Source organism: Colius striatus, chromosome 8 (genome assembly GCF_028858725.1).
Source record: "Colius striatus isolate bColStr4 chromosome 8, bColStr4.1.hap1, whole genome shotgun sequence".
Classification (NCBI taxonomy): Eukaryota; Metazoa; Chordata; class Aves; order Coliiformes; family Coliidae; genus Colius; species Colius striatus.
In genome coordinates this window covers 22422221-22445329 of record NC_084766.1, presented here as the reverse complement: position 1 = coordinate 22445329, position 23109 = coordinate 22422221, and the positions used below count along the sequence as shown (strand labels likewise).

The window sequence follows — 23109 nt, the reverse complement described above, 5'->3', positions numbered from 1 at the left end:
AAAAGAGACCAACAATGCACCAATTATAAGAGAATTTGTTACCAATAATTATATAGCCCTTTCTATTAGCATTTAAATATCTTGCTGTTTGAAGCAAATTCTCCAAGTAAAAAAAAAAGCAGCCATATGCAGACTACAAAACTGTATAATTATCAAAGGAAAAAAAGAGACCACAAAAAGGAAATTATAAATGTATCAATTTAAAGGTGCAATGTAAAATTGAGAAATGTAATCAGTAATATGTACTTTTAAACACAGAAATTATCACCAGAAAACAATTTTAGGAAAAGCACACGAATGCAACCTGGGCTTTTATGAAGTCCATATAAGCTCGTATTTCTAATTATAGATTTTAAATAAAATCTCTGGATAAAACTTCTACTCTTCCAAAAGTTTAAGCAGAAACATGGAAAAGACAGAGTACAGAAGTTATGGATTCCAGCAGTTCACTGAAGTCATAAATAGGAACCCTTCCAGTAACAACATCCCCATTATTTGTATTCAGTGTACATCTGTCATTTTCAGTTTGCCTGTCTTGGTTTCGTAACTATCTACTGAGTAAATTTTGTGTGTTATAAAAACACATACATATTACAGCAGTTGGGCTGCAACAATAATCATTCCTTTAGGTATGTCTTTTCAATTTCTAATTTTTTTTAAAAAAAAGAAATCCAGTTGTATACATCTTGTTCTTTAAACATGTCAGGGTGTAAACAAAAGGTTAATGGTTCTTTCATAGCCCAAGCTGCTCATTTGCCTATCTTAGTGACACTAAATTCCTTAAATTCACTTTCCTAACAGCATTTGGAAAGACTTTTCTGGCTCTGCTGCATGTCCAGAGAAGTCATGGTTCTGAATTCTGAAACATCTCCAGTAACTTAAGAAGTATACCCTTCCCACATAAGAATATCTTCATGAAACCATTCACAAATAATCTGATTATTTTTAATTATCTATTTAATTTCAAGTTACATTAACAGCTTTGAGAAATAATCTTGTTCCAGAAGTAACAAACCCAGATATCAGGCACAGTCTTATGGCTACTGCAGGTTTTTTACATATATTTAATCTTTTATAAATAATGTTACAATCAACTATCCAAGAAGCAATGGTTGTTGGTTACATATTGAGTAAAAGTTCTTGCACTTTACACCCCACATTTTTCACCAAGATTAGACACTAATTCAGCAATAGGTATTTGGTATAATATTTGTCAGAAAACAGTAAAGCTGGCCTGCTTTCTAACTGTCCTAAATTTACTGGGAATTAGAACTTCATCCCACACAGTTCTTAAGATGAATGTTGATATTCATTACAAGTTCTGACTAGAGACTTCAGTGGCAAGGTCAAATTAAACTGGCAACAGGACTAAGTCTGCTATACTTCCTTTGTAATAATATCTCCTTTATCATTCTTATCACTTCCATCAAATTATTTCAAAGTTAGTGCCAACAAAGGGCATTATAAAATAGCAATATTTGTTTGGATGGACAGGCATAAAGTGGGGCAGAGTAAAGTTTAGACCTAGGAAAGTGAAAAAATCAAAGCCAGATCAGTATTCCCTTAAACATCTGAAAGAAGATCCATAAAGATTTGGCAGTCTGGTTTATGGCACGACCTAACACTGCCCTCTCCACACACACACACAGAGCTCAGCCATGAATCTTTGCTTCATGACTCACAAATGGTCAAAAAAAGCATGAAGTATGTGTGTGTATACACAAGACTATTAAAATTTTTTACCTGAGTATCCCTCATGCCATTCTCTCTCCTCTTCCTCCCAAAAATACAGGCATCTGAAACTGATGCTACTCTAACTCAACATATATGCCCAAAACAATTTCAAAAGCAAGAACTATTTAAGCAAGGATCTGCATAGAGAATTACAAAAATAAAAACTAGCTCCCTGAAGAAATTTGTGGACTTTTTTCCTATTCTTCCCCCCACCTTCCCCCTTTTTTTGAAGTCTGTCTGCCATTTTTTCATACTTATGAACACCTACTTGGGATTTAAATATCTATTACATATTAACATACTGAGCAGAACAAAAATACTATTGCCAGAAGGGAAATATGAAGAAATATGAAGAATCACTGGGTTTCCATGGGGTTTTTTTTCTGTGCAAATACATATTGTGATAATGTGAACAGAAGTGCATTATTACAATCTATGAATATCAGTAATCAAGCTTCCTGATACTAACTTCTTCCTGTCACTCAGTAAATATATGCCATCAGTAAAGTAAACTATAAAATATAACAGCATACATAATACAACAAAATGCACTCTTTGTAAGTAAATTACATTGCTCCAATAAAACACAAAAGTCTTGCATGTATTAAGTAGTGGAAACATTTTTAGCTTGAAAATAGTTATCTTTCCAAAATGTTAGTACTTCAAAAACAAGACCTGATGAACATAAAGAGACATTTGGCTTTACTTGTAAGTGGCCAGGCTTCAACAGTAAAATGAAAAAAAAAAAGAAATAAAATGAAGGAAAAATTGTTATCTGTATCACCACTACTTAAAGCAAAAAAAGTGAACAAAAGAAACCACTAGTCCTGGCCAGAACAGATGCAGCAGGTCAAAGACAAGGACATGCTGGATGCCAGCAGCAAATTACAAAGCAAGATCATACTACAGGATTATTGAAGAAAGTACCTATTTTAATTGAAGAAATATGAACCATTTAACGGTCATGTTCTGTACTAAAAAAAAAAAAAAGGAGAGTATTTCCTTAAATAGGCAGAGTTTCATATGTTTCCTTCAAAAGGATTAGCTTGAGTGGCCTAATTTTACATACAGATAAGTGTGCAAACACATCTGTCAAATCATCTTGGTTTTCATGTGCATTTACAGAAAGGTGTCTTGATGAGCATTGAGATTTTGAGAAATGCCATTACAGTGCCTTTCTTTCTAACAGAAGTGTTGCAAAAAGTTCTGAGTGGCACTATTTCTAGGACTGAGGTGACATTTGTTCTATTTGCATAACCTTTGTGTTCAGCTGCTGACTGCAAACATAAATATGATCCATTCACTTTAACTTTTCTCAGGATGTGTGGCAAATGTACTGCTTTGCTTACAAAAAGCTTACAAACACTTAGAGCTGAACAAAATCTGGTGGCAGGCACTGAAGCTAAAGATCAAGATGGAAAAGTTAAGGTCCATTCTGTATATAGACAATATTGTAATAAGTTTCATATCATCTTCAAACACTGCTGTCAAACCTCATAAATGACATAAGTTAAACAGGAAATTTTAAATTTATGATACAATCTTCACAACAGTTAAAAAGTAGGAACCCCCATAACTTCAATTTTCTGTTATGCAAATCTATGGGTGGTGTTCACACTAAGTGCTGAAAATCGAGAGAAAATTTTCCCCACAGACACCATTTCTACCTCTCAACTGTTGTACTTCTGTATTCAAAGTCTCAAACAATCTCAGAATAACAAATGCTAAGACCGTCAGGGAGCATGTACATTCTACTAAAACATTAGGACATAACACAACTTACATATCCTTCTACGGTATGTAGAAGTATCCATTCAAATTAGTTTTAATGAAGTCTGCTCTTGAAATTCTCTCTTTGGACATGAGTTGTCTCAAAATACTGATACCTCAAGATGTGTCACACAGATGCTTATAAAGACCTCAGAATTTCTGCTAGTTGTGGATTTGCACATTACAAAGTTTGTTCCATTCTTATATAGAATAAAACATGAATATTATTTATCTACCATGATAGTAAATTGAAAGTAAATATTTCAAAAGTGTGTGATATCTCTCCTCAGTATGTTTTGATTCACTTTCATGACCTGTCAGTAGCACATAGCATATGATCTAACACAGCTGAAACATTTTATTTATTTAAAAATAGAACAAAGGCAGCTGCTAGTTACTACTGATCAACATATTTTTTATAGATCAGAAAGCTTCTGTTTGTGTTGTAATGCAATAGTTCTAAATGGATAAACATAATGCAACAGTGACATATTACAGCATAGGCAAGAGATACTTTGATATAGGAAAGAAATGTTTTCGTCAGTAACAAGTAGCATCTACTCATAGCTATTGTGATAATTCATTTTTGTCCTACAGCATTTGGTAGAAGCAGTACTACCAAGAGGTTCTAAAAATACTGCAAATACTTCCCTTCCTCATTAAAGCAAAACATTCTTCCATCTTTTTGTAGTGCATAGTATATTTTCATTGGCAACTCAGAAAATTAGTAAGACCATTCAGGAAAAACATCTTCTGTCATATATGCCTAGTTACGACTGACACAGGGAACAAACAGAAACCCTTGGCCATATACAATAATTCATCTTTAACTAGAAGCAGCTTAACAATTCCTTTACTTCAGTGTCTTCTTTTTTTCCTCCTTTTTGAATGGAAGAAAGGACTTACAAATCTTGACTTAAAAAGAAGAAAAATGTTGAAGCTAGTGCTGATGGCAGAGAAAGCAGGTAAGGAAGCCTGCGTAACTGACTTGGAAGAAAAGAAAATGAGATTTCCTTTTTAATGAGTTTACATTCTATAGATCACAAAGCATGAAAATTCGTTAAGTCACACAGCTCCCAGACTACGAGGACAGAACCTACAGGGAACGGGAACCTACAGCAGAGTACCCCTATCTGGATGGAAAAACTAAGAAAAAGAAAGCTGTTTTAGACCAAAACAGAGTAAGAACTGACACTGAACACCTTCTCCCAAGACTGGGCTGAAGACAAAATGATAGGTAGATAGGTAAACTGGTAATTCCTCTAAGTCCAGAAACCTCGGAGCTGGGTATCAAATCTCTCTTAGAGCAAGAAAACCAAAAAAGAACTAAGTGACCCTATCTCTTATAGCTGGAGAGGACTAATGCAGCCTGACAACCAGTCTGAGTTAACACTCACTCCAGGTAAGTAATTCAGTATTGCAAGACTGAGGATCAGCTAGTTTCTGCTGCACTAACTTCAGCCTTTCTCTTGTTCCACACTTGAAAGCAACACGCCTGCCCCAAAAAAAGTCACTCAATCACATGCCCCCTCAAGGTCAAGTGGATCATGCTTTTAAAAAGTGATCTGCTTTGGTGACATTGAAATGAACTCAGTGTCCATAGCCTGCAGGACAAAGTCTGATCATATCTCAGATTCAGAGAAGGTATAAAGCAGCAACTACTACAAAAAATAGGACAGACTCTTAATTTCTCTTCCAAGCTTCTGCTGGGATGTGAGGGGGCATATATGCCAAGAGGGGCTATGTTCCAAGTAATGTTTTAAGCTTCAGACAAATCACCTGCAATATTTTACTAATGAATGCATATACAGAAAGTACTTCTAAAAATACACATTCGCTGAAGACTTGGTTGCCAGTGGCTGGCTGAAATGATCCTCAAATAGCTGCACTGGCTTCATACCATGCATTGGAGGCTCCAAGACACGTATAGCTTTTCTAGAACTAAATCTTTCTGTGTTTTCAAAATCCAAGGCGTTTGATACTCCTCTTTTCACCTCTTCCATTTAAAAATTTGGATAGTAAATATAAGGCCAACTGATATGTAAGTGTTGTTACCTAAAATTCTTTGAGAAAAACACAGCTCATTTACCAAAAGGCAAACAAATAAAAAAGCAATTTGAAAGCCATCTCACTATATTTCTTTGCCTCTTTGAGTTTTAGAACAGGATATTTGTGGTTGTTTTACTTTCTATCTACACAAGAAAAAGCTGCACAAAACCTAAGAAAGGACAGTAATAGTTGCCAGAGGAACAGAAGAGATGAAAGGGAAAAACACACCTAGTTTGCTATGAAAGACAGAGGAGGCAAAGTGAAGAAGTAGCAGCTCTGAGATTTGCTTAACATTCCAGAAAGAGCAGCTGAAGTCTCGCACAAGAGGCATTCACACATGAATGTCTATGAGGAACTGAATTAAAAAAAAAAAAAAAAAATCAAGCTGAAGTACATATCCAGTATATTCAAAAAGCTTTATGGTGAAAGTAAATGAAAATGTGACAAATTAAACAAGCAAAAGGAAGCAGAGTAGATCACTTACTTTCTCAAAGTGAATACAGAATAAACTGTGCTGCTACTTTAAGGGGCTGAGCCGGAGGAGAGTAGGATAAATAAGAAAACAGCAAGGGAGTTTGTAAGACTAGATTAAGTGAAGCCTGAGCAAGGTGCAGAGCACAGCAGCTGAAAACCTTCTGCATCTTTAGTGGAAGAAAAGATACAAGCTGGAGGTGCAAGGAAGAGTTAAGATCAATTTTTAAGGAAAAGGCAAAACAGGAAAGTGATTTGAAGAGTGGATCAATGTCTGCAGAAAAAACAGGTTTTTATGAAAAGGATTCAGTTAGAATAGTGACATAGAACTGCTTAACACAGAGGAAGACAATACTTCTTCCTTGTAAGGAAGAAGGAACATGTCCTGAAACAGCCACTCCTACAAATATTGCCTGTCATGCTGCATAGTGTGAAAACAGGAAGAAAGTGAATGCTAGGTCAAAGTTAGCAACATAAGCCCCAAAGTTAGAGAGAAGAGGAAAAGAAAGCAGGACAGGGAGTTAACTATATCAACAGGCAAAAAAATAGCTGGGAAGAGACAGAAACACAAAACTAATTGTAAACAAGATTTCTCCAAGCTGGAAGCTGGAAGAGGGCGAAGTAATGAGGCAGGAAGGCCAAAAAGGGTGAGCAGTGCTGACTGTGAAAACTAGATAGTTAAAAAGAGCACATTTAGTAAGTGATAGAAATATTTGTTAAGAAAAAGTAAAGCTAACAGTCCCATTGGCAAATAGAAAAGATCAACACAAACTTTACAATATCCAGCTCTTTGTTTTTACTCTGAGTAGAAGGAAACAGTTCCTACTGCTTTCGAATGTCAATTTCCTACCGATAGAGGCAAAAATACTAGGTTTGTTTTGGAAAGGAGTCTTTTCTTGAAAAGCATGAAGATGCTTCATTAAACCAAGTACTTCATTTTTACCTCATGGAAAATACCAACATTAAATAGCATTATGATATTTAAGTGCAGCTGTGGAGTATGCCACTTGCAACACTTACATAGATTAGTTAACTGAGTATTGGAAACTATTCTGGACAGAATGACTGAGCAACACAAACAAATCACAGATTTGCACCCATTATTATTTTATGTGCTAATATTGGAATTTAAAAAACATTTTAAAACTATTATAAAGAGGAAAGAGTAATAATAAAAGTACAAGTAATACTACACTTATATGATGTTCAAATAGTTTTCTAGAGTAATACAATTCAAAATTCGATATTTTCCAAATTTTCCATGCTCAGGTTCATATAGAAATCCAGTCTTTAGAAAATTAGTCTTGAATTGTATATTTAAATAAATACTGACTTAAAAATCATGGAGTTTTAGCCAGATTATAATATATTTAATAAGACACAATAAGTTCTTAAATTTGCTTATAAGAAAACTGGATTTCTTTTTTTTTTTTTTTTTTTTTTTTTACAAACCAGACATATGAAATTTATATCCAGCAGAAATCTCAGTGTTGTTAAACTTGTTTTTCATAAGTTTCAGGTTAACACCTATCTTGGAAGACTATGATTGGAATAGATATGAGACAGTATTCTTCCCATTTTAGACAGATGAAGGTTAAAGGTTAAAGGTTAAAGACACGTGAAGGCTATAGCACAGCACATTGTAAGATATCAGCATAAAACATGGGTTAAAAGAGCTGGAATTACAGAAACCTGTTTGGTGCACTTGTTAAAAAAAAACCCTATACCTAGAAAATGGTGAAAAAGGCATAAGACAACAGACAAAGAAAAAATATTTTTTCACACGTAATATATAAGTGGGGAGGGGAGCAAACAAGGCAATTGTGACATCAGAAAAGTATGTACATAAGCATTAGCCTAGGAAGTGTCATACATAACTAAATTTCTTCTCTGTTAGTTCCTGTGTCCTGACTTCTTCGAGCTAGGGAATCATTTTTACTTCAAGACTTCCTGTATATGGCTTACTAGCTTCAATCTTCAAAGTCAGTAAAAAGGTATGTGAGCAAGAATGTGTACCTATTTTTAAACTTAACCAATGAAAGATTAAGACAGAAGAGCCTGCAGGTTGATCAAGAATTCATTGACATGGTGCCACAACCTTTCCCTATTCAGTATCAGCTAAGTATTAGAGATTGTCTCATCTTCAATGCTACACTCAGTAGAATAAACAAAGTTTTGTAGCATAAATAATTAAAACTTTGCCAACACTTAACATAATTTAATAGCTTTTGTCTCCTTCTAACAATCTGAAATGCAAATTAAGACACATTATTTTTAAAAGAAACCTGAAACAACAGTAGAAAGTAAGCCTGAAAGAAAGAAAGGTTCAGAACCCTGTATACTACCTGCGGATCCAAAAATAAGAGTAGTATTAATTTTGAATAAAATGTTGAACATAACAATTGGACTCCAGTTGCACTACACATTTCTTGAACTGAGTGACTGAAGCAGGAGACTGAACTGCACCATTTGCTGATTCACATAACCAAGTTTTGGAAATGCCAGTTAGATGATATTATGGTTATGCACTTGTAATAAATGTGCACACATTTCACCTTATCTTCCTACAGGAGAGATGATTATCTTAAGATGGAAAAACAGAAGTTTTACATAATTAATAACTCATTCATTAGCAAAAAGTTTATAGCATTACTGTAAAGCTGATTTTTGTTTAAACACCAAGCAAGCATGGACATATGAATATTCCTAACCTGTAAAATGATTCCTCCACATTATATCAGCGAAACTCATTGGTGGGCCACTGGGAGGGTAGTGTTTACCTTTCAGAGGCTCATGATCAGTCCTTATCATATCCATTAAGGAATTTTCCAAAGAGTGCAAGTTAAAAGTGTCATAGGGCCTATTCCGGTCCTAGAAGAGAAAAAGGAACAAAACAAAACAAAAAAAAAAAAAAAGAGAGAAAATAAATACTGTTATAGAAAAAAAGCATTTTCTAACATAGGATCATTTCTTATTTTATAAACCTCCAGCATTCAATTCTATGTTTGTTTTTGATAGAAGTTTTTATATTATTGTTTTAAAACATGATAAATATAAACCTACAGTTGTTAAAATGCTAACCTTGATTTTGCAACTGCTACTTTCACCAGGACAGCTACACAAGGAAGCTTTTAAATACTTCTGAATATACACGTAGAAACAATAGTTATTACTGAACATTATAATTTAAATAAGAACTTAGAAGTCAAGCAATATGAATGTTTACACTGAAGTAAAATTGTTTCAGAGTTCAGAGAGTTTTCATCATCTGCCTTCTGTCATCTTATCATCAGAGAGAAGCAAGATGCCAGTAGTCACATTTGTTCCAGAAAGTACCAAGTAATTCTTCAAACATCTAACGTGAACTTCACAGGTTTAAGTGAAGTACATTAAATGCAAGACGACAAAAAGCAAGATAGGCTATGCAACACCTTCATACCAGGGCACATAAAACCCTGAGCAAGTGGTGGTTTGTTTTGCTTGAATCTCTCTTTTTGAGTCACTGTAATTCAGATTCTCAAGTAAAAGGAAAAACAAACAAGAAAAAAAAGCCAAACCAAGGCATAAACAACCAGTTCCAAAGTTCAGGAAAAATGTACCCATGCCATCTAGAGTACAGTATGCAGTACAGTATGTACAGCATGACAGAATGGCCCATTGTAGTCACTCAGTTTCTAAACAAACCTGAATTTTCTTATTCTCATCACTACTATTTTAAAAAAAACCACAAGTATCTAAGATACACCTTTTTTTTGTACACTATATTATGTTACAAACTACAATACAATGTTCTACTGTGCAAACTGACACCCTCATTGTGATATGTCCCCAAAATTCCTGCAACAATGTTTTCCATATGCTGGTTACTTCAAGATAATCTTGCTTGAAAGAATAAAATTTAAATTCCTCAGACAAGAAGCAACAGTATTCACAGAAAACACAAAAAAGTTGTGAGTATTACTTCTCTCAAACCCTCTTTTTCTTAGGCTATCATTAAATAAAACTAAACGAAGAGAATGAGTTCGCTGGTGTAATTAAGCTTTCTTTTAATATGCCTCTTCTGGAATTCAAATAAATAGACATGTTATTAAAAGTCTGCTGTTACAGAAAGCTCTGAAATACAGATCTTGCTGCCAAAAATCTCATGTAACAGTCTGCCTACTCTAAATTGAAGTTCCAACTTCCCTTCTCCAACATGCTGACTTATTTTCTCTACGTGGACTAGCATTATTTTCTACATGCATTTATTTTATCTAATGAGCATTTTCTGGCAGTCCGACATGATGCCTAAAGAACAAAACTTGATTTCTGTTAGAAGCTATACTAAGCACTGAATTTCAAATGAGCTCACTGATTTTCAGTTTTAATTGTTGATAATTTTTATGTCTTCTACAGCTGCTTAGAATGTCAAAGGAACACTTGGAATATAAAATTTATGCCTAGGAAATCCGAAGGGCAGAGAAACAACAAACAAACAAACCAAAACCCTCAGGTAATTTTTTTTCCTAACAAAAAACCCCTCTATTTTGGTTAAAAGAACCCATTGCTTGGTAATATGCACTAAGAAAGAAGTTTGGTTTATTTCATATTAGTCTCCTTAAAAGAAATTCAAGGCTAGACTGAAAACAAAGTATGGTATATTAGTAACTTGATTAAATAGGATCTGTATTAGTCCCTCAAAGCAAGAATTTTCGTTTTCTTTTTCTATTTATTTATTTTTAAAAGCTTTTAAATACCTGTACCCTGAACATGTAAGGAAGTCAGGTGTTGCAGTACTGAACTATGACATCTTTTTGAAGAGAAAAATAAGAAAGCAAACATACAGTTTATATCCTAAATAAGGCTGGGAAAGTATTTTTCAATGAGATCAGTCCTCTGATCTGGTGTAAAATACAGCTGTGGTAGAGCTTGAGCTGGCAAAACCAACATCGGCAGGAGAGCAAAAGGGCAGGACTGCTCCTTTTGCCACGATGATAGTTTATTCCAGCTTTCAACATTACTGAAATTACAGTCTTTGAGGTTGGAAAGAACGAGTTCAGAGGAGGATACAGCCTACAAATTTAATTTAATTGTCCTTCATTAACATATGTATGTTATATTTTAAGTATGCAAATCACTGTGAAGTCTGACTTTGTTCTAAAACTTCCCAAGGAGCTGTGCACATGGATGCATGGGAAAAAAAGGAAGAAAAAAAAAATACAGCATCGAATGCAAGGCTAGAATGCCAGATCTTTCTAACTCTTTAAGTGGCAAACCTATAATATAGTTTCAAGATGCAATTAGACCTACATTGGACATCAGAAGATCAATTTCATCAAAACCCTTTATCTAGGTAACTATAACACTTGCCATCATAGTACTCAAGCAAGCTAAATTACATTTTTAAAAGTTAGACACAACAGATTTTTATGAGGATGTTGTAGCATGTGCATAAGTATAACACATGCTAACCACAGATTTTTTTTTAGTGTGGGTGATAAAATGAACAAGTCAGGGCTAACATTCTATCTCCTAAGTAAAAGGTCTGCTACCATTTTTCTCAGTAGCTTTCATTTCAGTAGTAACTCATTTGTACTCTGTAGCTTTGAAGACTGTTTCCTAAATTCAGCAATTTCTTCCAAGAAGTCTGGTGCTTCTGCACACACATGCACAGGATGACGTTTCCTTATTTCTCAATATGAACAAGTTCTCACACTTTTGATGATGTTTCCTTATTTCTCAATATGAACAAGGTCTCCCACTTTTGTGAACTGATACTGTTTCCTGTCCCGGATATGCCTTTTCCATTGTTTCCACAGGCTACCAAACTACTGCCAAACAATTCCAACAACAGAAACAATTCAAAGAGGTCCTTAGTGGCATAAGAAATTTACAAGGAATCTGTGGGAATAAAAAAACTTGGGAAAGTTTGAAAATCCAGCCAGTTTCGGAAATCTGCTAAGATCTTCTAGAGAAGACAAAGATCCTAGACCTGCTTAGATAAAACTACATTATGGATAAAAATCTCCAGCTACAAGGCACTGCCTTTGGTATGCAGCAACCACAAAGTTAGCAAAAGATTAGATCCAGTTATGCTGGCCTGCACTTTCACTGTGTATGGACAGTAACTCCACCCTTGTTAGCTGTTTGTACGTGTGGCAGCATATTTCAGTTCTCACAGTACTCCAGTCTTGAAACAAAGAATAACAGCTTAGTAATAACTCTCAAATATGTGTCCCAGAACTTTAAATTCCAGCCCTTGGCTGTTATCTATATGTTCATCTATGACAGAGACTACCTCAATGTGTATGTATTAAGCACAGTGAAGAATTACAAATGCACATGCAGGATCAGATTTTTGAAGGATCACAAAGTAAAATGGACTTTCAGTTAAGTTGTGTCTCAACTTTTGAACTTTAAATATCTTACTTGTAAGGTTGATTAAAAGTGCCACAAAACACAGTGTCTGTAACCTGTCAATTAAAAAAAAAAATCCAAACAAATAGTAACTTTGCCAAAATATAACTGCAGAGTCAAGACACGAACATCAGGAAATGTAACAATTTGCATATTCTCTGCATTTTACACTTTTGTGCATTTATGTTATACTAGTCTTTAATTATATAATCATAATAATTTTTCACAGGTCTCCAGTCTCCATTCAATACACATAATGAATCAAAACAGTGCTTTGAAGGAGTCTATGTATCTCTAGGACTTGTTTTCGTTTATTCCAGGAGATGATTGAAGTGTGTCAGTAAATTCAAGGAGGTAAAAAGACATCCTTAAAGGAATCTTAATTATGAAACAAAGATTACTTAGCAGTATCTGAAGTTTGTAATTGACATGTACAGGTATCATTTGAAATCAAACTCTTCCCTTTGTCATACCCTGTAATGTGGTCTCCTTTGTCCTGTTCCCTTCAGACTCCGTGCATGGGCACGTAAGGGCAAGGCATACCTAGTACTACTTCAGTTGCCTCCCAATAGATACACACCTTTACTGGTAAGAGGGAAAGAGAAAAAATGAGAAAAAAAATATATGACTACATTATGGATGACAAAGACAACACCAGATGTGTTGGGGATAATAGGTTTTAAGTGGACCTTAATACAGTCTGGCTTCCTCTCTACCTCTTTCAGCTTGAAGAAGTAGACCAAATTGGAACTAATTAATTTAAAAACGGAAATGACGAACATATCCCATGGCAGAAACATGGAGAGCACATACCTTCCTTCAAACACTGAAGCTGTATCTTTTTCTTCTGTCTTTGCAGAGGATTATGGCAGCAGAGACACTTTATTAATTGATTAAACTACAGTCACAAAGTGAAAAGCTTTACCCTAAGAAGGCATGTCAGGAATCTAACACAGTAGCAAAGCCTAGCTATTTTCCATACTCTAGATACTTAACCATGTATTTCTGCCTGTACTGAATCTTTGCTGGCATGGTCACGTGAATCTGTAGCATAAAATACACATTAAACAGCAATACACCTAATCTGCTTATTTTTTAGCATACACATAGCAAAATCTCACGTATTCTTCCAAAGAGACGGTTCTCAGTGGTTTATATATTTCAGTCCATCTGCCAAATGACTTCCCATTAAGCTTCCAAGTTTCCTATATTCTGAACAATATCTCAGTTTCAGTGTTCAACAGTTTCATGCTGCCCTAGATTTTCAAGCTTCCTGCACCAGTAAGTGGCACAACACAGACCAACTGTGCCACACAAGATGGTCTCCACTCACTGAACTATTAACTGTTTCCAGGAGAATATTAAAATTCCAGTTAGTATCACAGAAGTCTCAGTCTTTTTTATTTGATAGATTCTTGGACACTATATGTAGTATTTTGATGAGAAGGAAGAGATGAGATCCTGGGGAACAGCTAAAAATTCATATGGCTTAAACTAGACTTGCCTATCAATGCAAACTTCTTCACTGTAGTCACTGCTGCATTTCATTCTTCTGTGTCTGACATAAGCCTGGATTTGGCTGCACAGGACTGCTAAGCACTGACAGTTAAAGCCAAAGTCAATGGAAGCACAACTTTGAATAAATAAAAGGTAAAATGCCAGAACTGTTTTTAACTGGGCTTGCTTACTCTGCTCTAGCACTTGCAGCAGGAGTTATTACTAAGAACACAAGGAAAATAAATTTGTCTTGCTCCAGTATCCCAATCCAAAGCAAAAACAGAAATTGCAAAAAAAAGTATTACAGAAGTTTGGCTTGGGACACGCTCAGTCTGCCATGATGGTGCACATGAATGATCCCATATAGCAAGCTGTGAACACTTAATGAGCAGTCTTTAGCTCCGAGCAGCTTCAGATGCAATCACACTTGCATTCTCAGTAAAGTGTTTTGTTGTGGTTTTTAAATCTTTCAAAATACAGAAAATCTGAGGAATATGGTCACATGGTAAAGAAAAATGATTACTTTGCAAAAGAATCAAAACACTGTAAATAACAAGTGTTACTTCCTTTGCAGCTTGGTGCTGGAATGCTGCCAATATCACCACCACTGACAACATTGATGCATGCAGAACAACCAGTAATTTTTCCCTTATATTGGATTTCGTAAAAATATAAAATAAAACCAGTAAGAAGTCATCAAATGTAGGTAGGAGGGAAAAACAGCTTAATTTTGGCTATGTCCATAATAAAGAACATTACAGTAGAGCTACCAGTCTTAAGTCTTAATGGAATTTTATTTTAATTCCACCTTCTTTTTTGATCTTTCCAGTTAATTTTGGGTAGTATTAAACTAAGATGGATTTATTATGTTCCTTTACTGGAACAAGAAGGGGAATGTTTCTTATGTTATTATTGCTCTTGGAATGCCCACAGGAGAAACACGTTGACTTTTCATACATTTGTCTTTTCTCACTACCAGCTGTAGCTCATATTACTTTCATAGGTGTTCACAAGTTCACTGGGCAAAAGGTGAATTTAAGCTTGTTCAAAAAGCCTGTAAGAAAAATAAGGCCGCTTAATACAAATGTAAAACAATGCCTAATTGTATATAGATTATGGAAACATTTCCATATAATTTGAAAGATAACATTTCAGACCTCTATCTAATAATAATTAGTCATCTTGTCTGTGTTAAATAAACTTTTATAACTAACATGCAAGAACTTCAATTGAATCCAAAAGCCTTGGAAACTTGACCTATTCAAGTAATTTCTCCACAAAGAAAGGTAAAGGTTGTACTCAATTTTTAACCCCTTATAAATTCTGAGTTCTAAAATGTTACAAGAAAACTAAAATCTTTCAGTGACACGTTTGCAATTTTTCTTTCCAAATGAACTAAAAAATACAGAAATCAGAACAGATACAATAGGCATTATATAAAATTACAAAACCTAATAGAAATTATATTATTCAGTTTGGAGGTCATTTTACACTACACTTAAGACGAGATTCCCTTTTTGTACATACTTAATACATGTTCAAAATACATATTACAATGTCCAGGCTTTTTACCCATAAGACTTGGTATCATAATCACTTAAAGAAAATATCTTGGCAAATTACTGAATGTTTGATGCTTGATTACAAACTGTGGGGGAAGAAAGTAATAGAATCTACCTTGCCTTTTCCTAAATAGAGGTAGTAGCTACAGGGTGGACTGAGAGGAATACATTGACTGTTTCCCTGGTTTAAGTAATTCGGGTTTTGAAGTTGCAGGGAGCAAACCAACATATATATATTAAATTAATTTCTTTCATCAGAGCCTTACTAAGCAACAGCCTACTTATTTTGTTCTTTGAAGCACCCTTGCCTATTCTTCCAAGACAGACTTTTGTAATATGCCAAGTTTACTACAACATGATCACCAATATTATTTCACCACCTCTGAATCAAGACAGTAAAGCACCGAGTCACCTTAATGCTTAAATCACCCAACCAACAGGGAACACTGTTTATTACTAGCAAGCAGAAGTGTAATACACTTAGAACTTCAAATATCTTCCTTTTGCAATGAAAATAATTAGTCAATGTTTTTAAAAAAACTAAACAAACAAAAAAAACCCACAACAAAACAGCTATTACTCTTACACCCATTACACTACTGTAGGGAATGATCTGCAAGCATTACAACTGACTGAGCACTCACTGACAGGATTTATGTTTAGTCATATTTTGTTCAATGTGATGCATTAGATAAAAATCTGCTCATCAGTCCTGCTGCTGAATGCATCTCAAAAAGCTGAGGTATTCACTTTCTATTATAGTTACTGATTCCAATAACAAATGGTTCTAACACTTGTAAAATATAGGATTAAAATAGTTACACCCAAGATGATCATCAATTCACAAAAACAAGCAAGTGGGGAAAAAAAAAGGTCAGCAGTAGGATTTACAAGGCCATTCGTTATACCCTTGAGCTATTAAAATGACATCATTTAACTGGTTCATTGGTTTGCTGTGCAAGAGTTCAACACTAAGTTACCTTTGAGCTTCTACCACTCTGTTCAGTAGAATGATGTCTGTCTCCCATAACAAGGGAAAAAACTAACATTGATCTAAGAAGATCTTGCCAGCTTTATCAGTGCAACTTAGGTGCAAGCCTCAAATCACAAGATGAAAGCACCAAAAAGATGCAAAGACTGAAAATAGAGGAGAAGGGAGTACTGGGGATGCTACAGCATGAAAGGATATGAATGATAATGCTTCACATGACATAATGTAAAAGACAGTAGAGATGTTGTATAAAGAAGCTATTGTCTCAGAAAGATTTAGAATAGAAGCGATATGTCTCATATTATAGGATAATGACACAAAATGGGAGATAGAAAAGTATACAAATAATAACTGTCAAACAGATGTCTGAGCACCATTGCCCAGTAGCTTCATTTACTATAGCCACTGCAGAAAAGGAATATCAAGGATTTCTCTGAAACAGAATCAGCTCTTTTGTGTAGAGTTACTGATCACCAGTCACATGGGATATATCATAAGGTTTAAAAAAAAGTATCACTGTTTGCCTTATGACAAAAAAAAATATCATCTCAACCAAATTCATTGTGCTTTTAAGGACAATGTGACTAAAATAGTATCTAACTGGCATATTTCAAGCCAGGCTTCTGTTCCATTGCTCTTCTACTCAGACAACTTGTAGATGTCAGAACTCCAGGTACGTATTTCAAGAAGAAAGGGGTAAGACATTTCATCTGCTCATACAGGATATCTTCACCTACTGGTTTGGAAAACTACCCTTAATGAGGAGAGTAATTTTGCCATTTCAGTGCCAAATATAGCCCCTTGCTTCTAAAAGGGAACTAAAGAAAATGTTAGCTACAGCAGGAATAATTGTTCAGTAGGAGGGCATGGGGGTATATAGGTTATTTACCAATATTTCTGTACAGGTCCAAACCAAGCCACACTCCCAGTGAAAAACAGTTCTGAGAGGAGACAAGTTGACCTTTTCATTGTGAAGTCACTTGACATCCAGCAGGATTGAAAGAAAAGATTTAACCTATTAGATGTCTCATATGTTTTATTACTGAACTTACTTGTGTAAGTTGTCCTTTTGTGTAAGTAACTTTAGATTATTACAGCATGATTAATCTGCATGACAAATTGTGGCACAAGAATTTAAACCCTACTTTAAAGTGAGTTAAACACAAAAATCTACTCTGCCACCTTCTTCCTAATGGGGACTGAGAACAGTTAGACAGCAAATGATCCCCATCCTGGGACGTAAATTACCATAGAATCCCAAGCTGTCACAACCATCTTCTCATATGGGAAGGAGGACTTCTAAACATGACTTGAGGACTCCTGTATAGGCAGTGGGATATGAGGCAATCATTTTCCTTAAGAGTCATTATGTTATATGGTAAATAATTTAAGAATATTTGCCATTAACTATTTAATCAGCTTCAAATTTACCAAAGGCTGCACACATGTAACCAAACAAGTGGAAAATGGCAGGGAGTAGCAATCCAAAGAGCACTCATAGAACCATTACTGTTGGCAAATACCTTTAAGATCATCAGGTCTAGTCACTAACCTCACACTAAGAAGCCCATCACTAAACTAAACCATATCATCTATGTACCTTTTGAATTATCTCCAGGGACTGACTCCATTACCTCCCTGGGCAGCCCATTCCAATGCTTAATAACCCTCTCAGTGAAAAAATCCCTCCTAATTTCCATAATAAACCTCCCCTGACACAACTTGAGGCCATTACCTCTTGTCCTATTATTCACTATTGGAACTCCCCCACCTCACTACAACACCCTTTCAAGGAGAAGCAGAGTGTAACCATATCTCCTGTCAGCCTCCTCTTCTCCAAGCTAAATAACTTCAGCTCCAGACCCTTCACCAGCTCTGTTGACCATCTCTGGACATGCTCCAGCACCTCAATGTCCTTCTTGTAATGACAAGACCAAAACTGAATAAAACATTCAAAGTGCAGCCTCCCCAGCGCTGAGTAGAGGGGGACAATGACTTCCCTAGTCCTGCTGGCCAGAACTATTTCTGATATAAGCCAGGATGCCATTGGGCTTCTGGGCCACCTGGGCACACTGTTGGCTCATGTTCAGCCAGCTGTCAATTAACACCTGTAGGTCATTTTCTGCTGGACAATCTTCCAGCCACTCTGACCCAAGCCTGTAGCATTGCCTGGGGTTGCTGTGGCCCAAGTGTAGGACCTGGCACTTGGCCTTGTTGAACCTCATGTGATTGGCCTCAGCCCATGGCTCCAGCCTGCCCAGGTCCCTCTGAAGAGCGTTCCTGCCCTCAAGCAGATCTACATACCTACCCAGCTTGGTGGCATCTACAAACTTACTGAGGGTGCACTCGATCCCCTTATCCAGATCATCGATAAAGATGTTAAACAGAAGAGATCCCAATACCGAGCCCTGGGGAACAGTGCTGGTGACTGCTGAAAACTGGATTTAACTCCCTTCCCACCACTCTCTGGGCCAGGTCATCATGCCAGTTTTCTTCCCAATGAAGAGTAGGTCCATCCAAGCCATGGGCAGCCAATTTCTCCAGAAGGATACTGTAAGAGACTGTGTTGAAGGCCTTACTAAAGTCCAGGAAGACCACGTCCACAGTTTCCCTCATCCACTAAGTAGGTCACCTTGTCATAGAAGGATACCAGGTTAGTCATGCAGAACCTGCCCTTCATAAAGCCATGTTGGCTGGGCCTGAACCCTTGGTTGTCCTATATGAGTCTCACAGTGGCACTCAGGATGAACCTTCTGCAGCATCAAGGTCAGGCTGACAGGCCTGTAGTTCCCAGGATCCTCCTTCCAGCACTTCTTGTAGATGGGTGTCACATTTGCCACCCTCGAGTCCACTGGGACCTCCCCGCTGAGCCAGGACTGCTAGTGGAGAGAGGCTTGGCGAGCACTTGGGCCAGCTCCCTCAGCACCCCTGGGTGGATTCTATCTGACCTCATGGACTTGTCTACATCAAGATGGAGCTACAGATCACATACTACTTTCCCTTGGATTAAGGGGACTTCATTCTGTCCCCTGTTGCTCTTTTTCAGCTCAGGGGGCTGGATGCCCAGAGAACAGTTGGGTTTACTATTGAAGACTGAGGCAAAGAAGGCATTAAGTACCTCAGCCTTTTTGTCATCCTTGATCACTAAGCTTCCCTCTGCATCCATTAAAGGATGAAGATTCTCTTTAGCCCTCATTTTGTTGTTGATACATTTATAGAAACCTTTCTTATTGTCTTTTACAGCAGTGGTCAGCTTAAGTTCTAGTTTTGCCTTGGCTCTTCTAATTTTCTCCCTATATGACTTCATAACATCCCTGCAGTCCTCTTTAGCTGCCTGACCTTTCTTCCAAAGATCATGAATTTTCTTTTTCCTCTTGAGCTCCAGCAGAAGCTCCCTGTTCAGCCAAGACTGTCTTTTGCCCCGCCAGCTTATCTTCTTACATATGAGGACAGCTTGATCCTGCACCTTTAAAATTTCCTTCTTGAAAAAAGCCCAGCCTTCCTGGACTCCTTTGCCCTTCAGGGCTGCCTCCCAAGTTACACTGGCAACCAACCTCCTAAACAGGTGAAAGTCTGCCCTACAGAAATCTAAGGCAGCAGTTCTGCTGATCCCCCTCCTTGCTTCTCTGAAAATTGGTAACTTAATCATTTCATGATCACTATGCCCTGGCTAGCCTCCAAACACCACAACCCCACAAGAACTTATTTGTTCGCAAACACCAGTTTGAGCAAGGCACCTTCCCTCATTGACTCTCCCCAGCTGTGTGAGGAAGTTATCTTCCATACACTCCAGGAATCCCCTGGACTGCCTCCTCTCTGCTGTGTTGTATTCTGAGCAGACATCTAGTAAGTTGAAGTCTGCCATGAGAAGGAGGGCCAGTGATCCCGTGACTTTTCCCAGCTGCCTAAAGAACATCTCATCTATCTCCTCATCCTCGCTGGGCAGTCTATAGCAGACTCCTAAGATGATGTCTCCCTTTCCCCTGATTCTTACCCATAAACAGTCAGCACTATCCTCACCATCATTGTCCTCTAAACAGCATCAAGCACACTCATAGCATTAAACTCCACTTAGAAGAAGGAAGAAGACAAGGGGAAAAAAAAATCCCAGCCCAAAATTCCATTTTAATTTGAAGAATTTCTTCAAAGCAATTATATGCAAGCAATATGAGTAATGAGTGCAACTGAGGTAATGGAAGAAAATGACAAAAAGCGGAGAACTGGTAGTGCTGAACATAAATATGCTAAAGAGAAGTTCCTAATGGGGTTTCTTAAATGCTATTTTTATCAATAATGTTGGTTGTTAAAGTAGGAACACACTAACAATATTTACAAGATATCACCAATACAGAGGAGATCAGCTCATCATACAGAAGGAATTGATTCAATTTGAAGAAATGCATAAAAGTATGATGATATTTAGTAGCACTAACTACAAAGTCATGACCTCAAGGACTCAATTTTCACTACAAACTGAGATTTCATCAACCAGAAAGGATACAGAAAGCAGAAAGATAGGTGTGTGTTTGTTAATTTCTGGACAATTAGAAAACACAAGTATAAATGTTAAGTGTGAAAAGATCAATAAAATTACAGGTTCTATAAAAAACGATACTTCTAGGAGGGCTATCTTTTGCAAAAAAAAAAAAAAAGCTATTTTAATTTAAAAAGTTATTTTTGTTGTATTTTTTCTTTTAAATTATTCCTCTTCCTCTAAACACCCAGCTACAAGGCTACTATGTAAGTGAAATAGCAAGAAAACTTTCCAGTTTCTCCAGAAACGTTGGAAGTTTCCCAAGCTTTCCAAACAAACTGTGAAATTACTACAATTCATTTTCAAGTAGTTTCAAGTAACATCAGTTATTTCTTCCTTGTCTAACAAGAATAAAATGTTACAAGTAAGCTACTATTTCTACCTTGTGAAGCCATGTCAGCATGTGTTCTTGTTTAAACAAGGGAGGTAAGAGCCTAAAGCATTTCCATCACTTCAAGAAGAATGAAGCTGCAACATCCAATGAGGAATTAAGAATTTTCATTTAATCCAAAAGAATATTCTACTATTCGAATGTTTTAAAATAAAATGGTTAGGTTTTATTTTTAGCAACTTTCCTAAGTTGTCATAATTCAAAAGATTTCCTTTAGGATCCAAATCCCACTTGCAAAAAAAGCCTTTACTATTCTGAAAACAACCAAGTAAGCTTTGGTGAGTGATTTTCCTTTTTTTGAATAGCCATTTTTATATATAGAAGAGATTGAGAAATAGAATATGTTATAGACAGCATGACTTTCTAAAGTTGCCTGACATTTCTCATTAAAAGGTCACCTTTAAGTTGCTTACAATGTTGCCAAAAATAAGTTTTTAGGGTGAATCTTTCTAAGATGAGCACCTTGGCTCTGTGAAGGAAAGATGGATTTCACTGGAACATCCACTTAAGTTTATGACATAAAAGAAAATTACACCTATGAAAATGTCCATTTTAAACAGATACTGATCTTCTGATTCTACATCAGAAGTGTTTTTCTGTCAATCTGCAGGAAAATCCATCCTAACACACGTTCTGGAAGCTGGGTGTGGAGATGGGAAAAGAAAATCAGTTCAGCATGTTCAGACTATGTTATCACTTTGTTAAATTTTCTAAGTTTCTAAAATTTAGAACTTCCAGCTAATATTTCTGAAAACACCATTCTCTTTCAGTTTATTTACAACTACTTAAAACCCCTCATGCTGTTAAGTTTGCCCAGGTATAACTTCCACCAAGTGAACATTTTTCAGCTCATGACTACAGCAGTTTACTGGGCCCTCCCCTTTAACTTGAAGCTTTGACTTAGAAAGCAGAATAGGGAGGGATGACTCAAATGAGAAGCCTCAGGAAAAAAGGGGACAAAAAAGCAGGAACAGAAAGAAGTAGAAAGGAAGTTTGCAAGGAGTGAACTGTTCAAGGCTGGATGAAACAAAAAAAACACAGAGGATGTGCCTACAAAAATCATGTTCCACTCAAAACTGAAATCCATTGACAGTATGTACCCCATACACATTACTCCGATTAATGTTGTTAAGCTAAGAACAATCTGAAAAGTTGATCAAAAGACTCTAATTTGGCTGATGAATCACATGAAGGTCATAATCCTAGCACATAACAGAAGCTGTGGTTTTGCTTAAGTGTTTTCCTTAAGCTCTAAGGACTTGAAAAACTGCAATTCTTGCAAGTTTTGCAAAGCCATATACACAAAGTCAGAAAATGCTGGAGTAAGACTGCTGTGCAATTTAAATTCTACCAATTTGCATGAGCAAACTATAGCTAAGTTTCAAAACTATTTTTCTCACAAAACCCTATCTTATCCAATGCCCATCAGTGATATTTTAAAATAATTAAGAGATTGTTTATAGAAATTCTATGTTGTTTCTTAAAGGATTTGAAATATGTACAGAGACTGATACGGACAGCTGAAGAAAGAGAAAAATGGGTCTCAATTAAGAAAATGAAATATTTTGCATCTTTTCCCTGATGAAAAGCTCTTAATTCCTGAATAATTGGCATGCAAGGTAAACTAAAAATTTACACAAGTGACAATTTGGGTTTATTTACTTTTTGGTGCCTCAATTGAGATTCACCCAAACAGCAAACTTAGAGACAGTCA

At 36.2% G+C, this 23109-nt stretch overlaps 1 protein-coding gene across 7 annotated transcripts in view; it reads right to left on the bottom strand.

Annotated features, from left to right (window-relative positions):
* The window catches only part of CPEB3 (cytoplasmic polyadenylation element binding protein 3), an 89028-nt gene that overhangs the window by 48637 nt on the left and 17282 nt on the right, over window positions 1-23109 (bottom strand). For 5 of the 7 annotated variants that reach the window (XM_062000929.1, XM_062000931.1, XM_062000928.1 and 2 more), the window contains exon 3: window positions 8736-8895. In XM_062000929.1, the coding sequence (XP_061856913.1) occupies window positions 8736-8895 (160 nt within the window). The remainder of the gene's footprint in view (window positions 1-8735; window positions 8896-23109) is intronic. The other 2 variants (XM_062000932.1, XM_062000934.1) reach the window with 1 other exon arrangement.